At 35.3% G+C, this 6,930-nt stretch overlaps 1 protein-coding gene across 1 annotated transcript; it reads right to left on the bottom strand.

Annotated features, from left to right (window-relative positions):
* Positions 1 to 330: 330 nt before the first annotated feature.
* On the bottom strand, positions 331 to 3,643 carry hand2 (heart and neural crest derivatives expressed 2). The gene is made up of 2 exons (XM_046863730.1): positions 2,194 to 3,643; positions 331 to 1,006 (listed from the first exon to the last, which is right to left on the bottom strand). Exons 1-2 carry the CDS (start codon positions 2,785 to 2,787, stop codon positions 908 to 910), a joined length of 693 nt encoding a protein of 230 aa, XP_046719686.1. The 5' UTR covers positions 2,788 to 3,643; the 3' UTR covers positions 331 to 907.
* Positions 3,644 to 6,930: the final 3,287 nt, after the last annotated feature.

Here is a 6,930-nt window from a genome sequence, read left to right as displayed (position 1 = left end):
AATGGACGTCATTATTTTATTTATTTATTTATTTGTTTGTTTATGTATTTATGTATGTATTTATTTATTAATTTATAAATTACGCTGTGCAACTGAAACCAAAATCTGACAGCGGCAAGTTAACACTTTAACATACTCAAAATAATATCTCAGGGTTTTTAATAAAAAATTAAAATAAAAATCTCTATAATTTTTTATCGCATTCAGACGATCGGATTTATTTTTTCTACATAAATAATTTTTGCATCCTGACTTTTTGTTTGCCTGCATTTCTTCCAACTCGTAAGGAATGAAACTCTAATTAATTTCTCAACGCAAACAGAAGATTAATCTCATTTAAAACACAGTGGTTTATTGAATTAATTACATCGTTTACATCTTCAGATATTTATTATTTATTTATTATTTAAAATTTTTTTGTAATAAACTTCTGGTGTCTGGAGGGAAGTGCACTTGAGTGGACTCAACATTAGGTTTCAAACACGACCAGAGAGATTCCTATATATATACGACCACAACAAAACATCACAATATAACACTTCATGAATTTTTTTTTGCTTTCTTTCTCCAAATTTCCTCGAGTTCCTTGAGCTCTTATGTAATATATTTTCCGAGAAAGAAAAACAGACCTACACTTTGACTTTAGTGGCAGACACTCACCACGAACTAGACAACAATACCAACAACAACAACAACAACAACAACAACAACACAATCCCTTACCAAGAGGGGCATCCTCCTTTTAAAAATGGAATGTTTTTTTGGGTGTTCTTTTTTTTTTCTTCTTCAAGGATCCACTGTCCGTAGAAATTGCACATAAATATTCCATTAAATAAAGTTAGTGTTAAAAAAAAAATAACAACATGAAAACGAAAGGCCTCAATGCAAAAGGGTTTCTGTTTTAAGTTCACTGTTTCAGTTCCAAAGCCCAGACGTGTTGCGGCCAACCAGTTCTCCCTTTGGGTTTCTTGTCATTGCTGCTCCCTGAACATTTCAAAACTTCATTCTGTTCCAAACACAAGAGAAAGCATCCTTTTATTGACATGGCCTGGAACAAAACCCAAAGCCCTATTCCAACAACATTTATCTTCATAATTATCTTAATATTTATGTGTCGGTTTTGAAATTACAGCGTGTACAATCTATATTTAAGATCAGAAAATATGCAATTTACTCTCATAAAAGTGTGTGAAAAAATGCAAGAAAAAAGACAAGAAAGTGTAGAAAATATTTCTCATAAATTCCAGAGTAAATTAGTTACAAAAAAAATACTTCTTGATTTGATGCAAAACACGCGTGAATAATAATAATAATAATAATAATAATAATAATAATAATAATAATAATAATAATTCAAGCTGCAGACTTGAGTGAGTTTCCTGCAAAAATATTCGAATTATTCATACACCATTTTTGATTTCAGTATTTTTGATACAAAAACATTTTCTTTGTGTTTTGTTGAAAGACAAATAGCGAGAGAGAGAAAAGTAAAGTTATTATTAGTAAACATTTATTATTATTTTATTATTATATCATTATATCTAATCAAACTTCCATTGCCAGTAAAGAAGAAATGACACGATAGCGCAGTATATATATATATATATATATATATATATATATATATATATATATATATATATATATATATATATATATATATATAAAACATATAATATAAAATAAAAAATAAATAAATGGTGAGCATTTCTGTCCAATCTCAGCAAAGAAAACTAAAACTTCAATAAAAATTTTATGATTTTCATAAAATATGATTGATGTACCATTTCTTATTACTGTGCGAAACCTAAACTCTGAATCATCATATTTTATGTGCAATAAAAGAGCAGTAGTTTGCAGAAATGTCTTTTTTAGACTTTCTTCAATTATAGAAAACGCACTCACGAGATGTGCTATAAACAGTGTTATAGATCTTTATAAGCTCGTTAATAGGGAATATATAAATATGAGAGCACACAGGCCACTGGCATTTCCTGTCTATTTATTGTATATATTGTATACACTCAAGTTTGCAGCAGGAAGAGTTCTGGTTTAATCGTGCATGCGCTCAGTCTTTTGCATCAGGACATATTTAAAAAAAAATTGCATGCAAATAATTTGGTGTGTGAAAAGAGATGTGTGTGGAAAGAGATATGTGTGTGTGGAAACGCAATAAAAACCCCAAACACGCACCGTTTCTTTCTTCCTCCTCTCCTCCTTGGAGTCCGCCTTCCTGAACTCGGCCTTGAAGGCCTCCGTCTCGCCGCCGCCGTGCTGCTCGTGCTTGTCTAGGATGTCCATGAGGTAGGCGATGTAGCTGGTGGCGAGGCGCAGCGTTTTGATCTTGGACAGCTTGGTGTCCGCGGGCACGTTCGGGATGCACTCGCGCAGCTCGGCGAACGCGCTGTTGATGCTCTGCGTCCGGCGTCTCTCCTTGCGGTTCGCCGTGGGCCTCCGCTTCACGGTGCGCGGCACCACCATCATGCCCGGGACGAGTCCTCCTGCGCCGCCCGCTCCATAGGGGCCGTGCTCCAAGCCAGGACCGGGCGCGCACACGCCTCCGGCGGCGTTGTTCGCGGCGTACTCGGGGCTGTAGGACGAAGGCGCCATGCCGTAGTCCGCCGGCGGGGACATGTCCGCGTGCCCGATCAGCCAGCCGTGGAAGTACGGGCTCTCCTCGTGGCAGCGGCTTGCAGCCGCCGCGGCCGCCGCCGCCGCCGCGAACGAGGACGTGTAGCCGTCATGGTGCACGACCGGGTGGTGAGGAAAACCCCCGACCAAACTCATGATAACGTCCTGCAAAAACGAAGCTCGCTTTTGCTATTTTGTTAATGTTTTTTATCTTCTTTTTTTCCCTTCCTCTTTTTTTTCTCTTTTCTTCCTCACTCTTTCAGGTCGCACCAATTTTCTGCACTGAGCATTGACTTGGCGTGGGAAAAAAAAAGAAGTCGAGCAACACTCGTTCTTCCTGGGTCGGTGAAATAAATTTATCTGTCCATCACAAAATCAAGAACTGATACCAAGAAAAGCATTTTTCTTTACAACAATTAAGTGTTCTTTTTTCCTCTTTTTTAATAACCTACTTACTGGCGTGCAGGCTCCATGGTGCACATCCCAGAACGTGCAAACGTCCCATTAGAAACTTTTAGACCTTCATCTAAAAAAAACCAAACCAAAACTCGGTCATGGGGGTCTATCCGAGCTGCAAATCCCCTGCTGGATATAGAAAGAAAAAATGAAATGAAAACGTTTCCATGCACTGTTCTAGTCGTGTTGTGTGCAGCAACGATATTATTTTTTTCCTCCGTTTTTGAGTCGCAGTTTCATGTTGTGCTCCTCGAAGTTCCTTTATACCGCACACTAAAGATCTCCTCAGCCAATCCGCGCGCAGAGGATGAGGAGGAGGAGGAGGGAAGTTCTTCACAGGGTGATTACACTGCTGAACTGCTCCACAGCCTCCTGAAAAGCTCTGGAAGCGTTTATTATTAATACGCGTTAATATCACGGAATATATACGCGACTCCATACAAATACTGCTCGGTCTGTATTCATTTATTATGGGGTGTTTTTTTTTTAAATGCACGTTGAAATGCACGTGCCTATGCACCTATTTTGGGAAAAATATTCAGTGCATATTGCTTTTTTTATTTTTATTGCAACATTTTTTAATAGAGGGAAAATCCTAATTTAATGCGATTATAATTGGGGTGTAATTACTTTGGTTTTATTATTTCTCATATTTTTATTTGTGTCATACACGTGATTGTCTCTGCTACGGTGTGTAGAGAGTCTGCAAGGCTGCCTCACACACATGCATTCAGGATTTCTTTTTTTAATAATCAATAAATCATGCATAATCACATTTTTCTATAGGAAAAAAACACCATTAAAGATTCGGTAAAATGATGGCATATATCATACTTTCTGCAAAATTGTATATATATATATATATATATATATATATATATATATATATATATATATATATATAAAGATAAATTCACGAGACTTATTTGGAAAATAAAAGCCTATGTACCCATGTAATATGTATATAATTCTCCAAAATACAATGATGAATATTTGTGTGAGTGAAAATGACATTTAATTTCCTAAAATGCATTTTTTTTGCATTGTATATAAAAATTTAATGTTGCCAAATTAGCCTCGATTTTCTACAACATACTGACAGATTTTGTCGTGTATCTTCCGTATGTTCAATGGAGCTCCATTATTTCGCACGGCAAATCAAAATATGAATTAATAACTTAATAAATTATTAATTATAACGTGAAGGATGTTGGTGTATTAAACTGCATGAGAGTAAAATTTTTGTTGCAGCGCTTTAAAACGTTTCAAGAAAACAAGCGAAACATGAATTTCTTGAATCAAGTGTTTCAACACTGCAAAAACAGTTTGCGGTATTTGGGATTTTGATTTCTCCACATAAACAGTATTATAATTTATATATATATATATATATATATATATATATATATATATATATATATATATATATATAAATAAATGATAAAAGTAAAAAAATAATAAAATTAAACACTCAAAAGTGTTTGAACTACAGTAAAGTGCGTCAATAACGCAGATTTCTTTCCCATTTGCACAAAATGTTTTATTTAATTGAAGAAGCAGGGCTAGACTTTATATATCTATGTATGTATTATTTTTTCTAAAATATTTATGGAAATGTAAACCATACCTGGTTGACAAAATAATTTTACAAAATAATTTCTACATGTAATTTTTAATTTAGGAATTAAAAAAGGATTTTATATATATATATATATATATATATATATATATATATATATATATATATATATATATATATATATAAAATTTCTTATCACGAAATTGTTTTTGAGTGAAAAGTTTTGTATTCATGCAGCAGGAACATGAACGCTGGTGTCTTTTCATCTTCGAGATGTTTTGAATGTGTTGTGACGCGCAAGGAAACACCTCACACACACAGAGGAATAACACACACTATGAGACTTGTGCACTGAATATGTATTTGTAGAAACACACAAGAGAGCAGGGTTGTGTAGTTGTGTAGGCCTAATGTGTAGAAGTCTAGGTGCGAGCGCGTGTGTGTATGTAGTTGATGTGATGATTCGTATTTTTCTCTGTCTCTGTGTGTGTGTGTGTGTGTGTGTGTGTGTGTGTGTGTGTGTGTGTGTGTGTGTGTGTTTATGTGCAGTTCTTTTTGGGAGGATTTGAACACTGACATGTGAGTTATTTTATTTGGATATTCGCAGAGTTTCTCCAGAGTCCACACATTACATGTATGTTAAACAAGGCTGTGTGAAGGTCCTTGGGCATTATCTCTCTCTCTCTCTCTCTCTCTCTCTCTCTCTCTCTCTCTGTTTCTCTGTGTGTGTGTGTGTGTGTGTGTGTGTGTGTGTGTGTGTATGGAAATTAACAAATTTCAAAATAGAAGCGGAGTTTGTGATTTATTCGTGTTTAAGTGAGGTGTGTGTGTGCGTGTGTGTGTGTGTGTGTGTGTGTGTGTGTGTGTGTGTGTGTGTGTGTGTGGTGCCAGTGTAATTTATCTGTCTGATTGGAAGTTCTTGAGTAATTGAAATACTCCGAGGCTCCAGTTAATGACCCATAATCAGGCTGTAGGTCACTTGGTCAGACTGCTGGTCCAATCCCCTCCCCACACACACACACACACACACACACACACACACACAGACACACATACACCCCAACTGAACCCCCGCCCTACAAACACACTACACACACCACACATAACCCGTTTTCCACGCCCCCGCTTCTCATCTCATTTCACACCGAATTTTGCATAAATAAATAACGTTATGAAGAATTCGTAATTCATGCAGGGCTTCCAGAAATCCACTGCGAAACCAAAATCACGAACTGGATTAATCACAGCAGGACCTGTTGACTGGTTGTTAAAAAAAAAGAAAAGAAATAAGAAAAAAGAAAAAAGAAAAAAACAAACCAAACAAACAAACAAAAAACCTCATATATAAATAGATATATAGATTTTTTAAACAAATAGTGATTATGAAGTAACTATAATAATCTATCTATCTATCTATCTATCTATCTATCTATCTATCTATCTATCTATCTATCTATCTATCTATCTATCTATCTATCTATCTATCTATCGAGACAACACATAATATTACATATTGTATCTATAAATAAATAACCAATTAAACAAAATAAATAGATAAATAAATAAATAAATAAATTCTACTGCTTTAAAACAATGTCCATTAATAAAATCTCTATACAAATAAAACCTAATTGCATTGAACCACTGCTACTACTTATATCAGCTAATGTTATATATTTATTTATTTATTAATTAAAATAAATTAAATTGCACTCTGTAACTTCACCACATTCTGAAACAGCTTCTTCAATACTTTAATGAATTGTACATTCAGTCGATGATGAAACCGTGATGCACGTGTTGATCTCTTACCTGATGTCATAAGAAGTGCTGCAGCAGAGAGGCTGTCTTCTCCTTCCTTTCACTCTCTTTTCCAATAGCTCCTCTTCTCCTCCTCCTCCTCCTCCCCTTCTTTCCTCCTGCTTTTCTTTCCTTTGCAAGGCTCATTAAAGGAAACTGGCTCTCTTTATCCCCCACACAGCTTTTTTTTTTTTATATCGTCCTGGTTTTAAAATAAAAACAAAGCAGCTCAATCAAGATGTTTGTGTAATTACCAAATGATCATTTCCTAAAAAGCTGCTGTTTCTGAGCCACAAAATGTGTAGACAGCTAAAGTCTTAACAAGCGACCGTAATAAAGTCTGATATGGAGATATGGCAACTGATATGAAGCAGCTATAAAGGAAACTGGATTTCTGGGACATTTATGAGAATTTAGATACAACTCATCTGCTCAGGGGTTAACATATGATTCTGCTGATCCAG

The sequence above is a fragment of the Silurus meridionalis genome, chromosome 2, assembly GCF_014805685.1.
Source record: "Silurus meridionalis isolate SWU-2019-XX chromosome 2, ASM1480568v1, whole genome shotgun sequence".
In the NCBI taxonomy this organism is placed as follows: Eukaryota; Metazoa; Chordata; class Actinopteri; order Siluriformes; family Siluridae; genus Silurus; species Silurus meridionalis.
Note: the sequence above shows the minus strand (reverse complement) of the source record. Positions and strands in the feature narration are given on the sequence as shown.

What these genes read in the sequence shown, in the direction of transcription:
- hand2 (XM_046863730.1), bottom strand. Translation starts at nt 2,787, where the DNA reads ATGAGTTTGGTCGGGGGTTTTCCTCACCACCCGGTCGTGCACCATGAC. An exon ending in AGAGGAGGAAGAAAGAAACG is followed by an intron (nt 1,007 to 2,193) that starts GTGCGTGTTTGG and finishes TGTTTGGAACAG; the next exon opens with AATGAAGTTTTGAAATGTTC.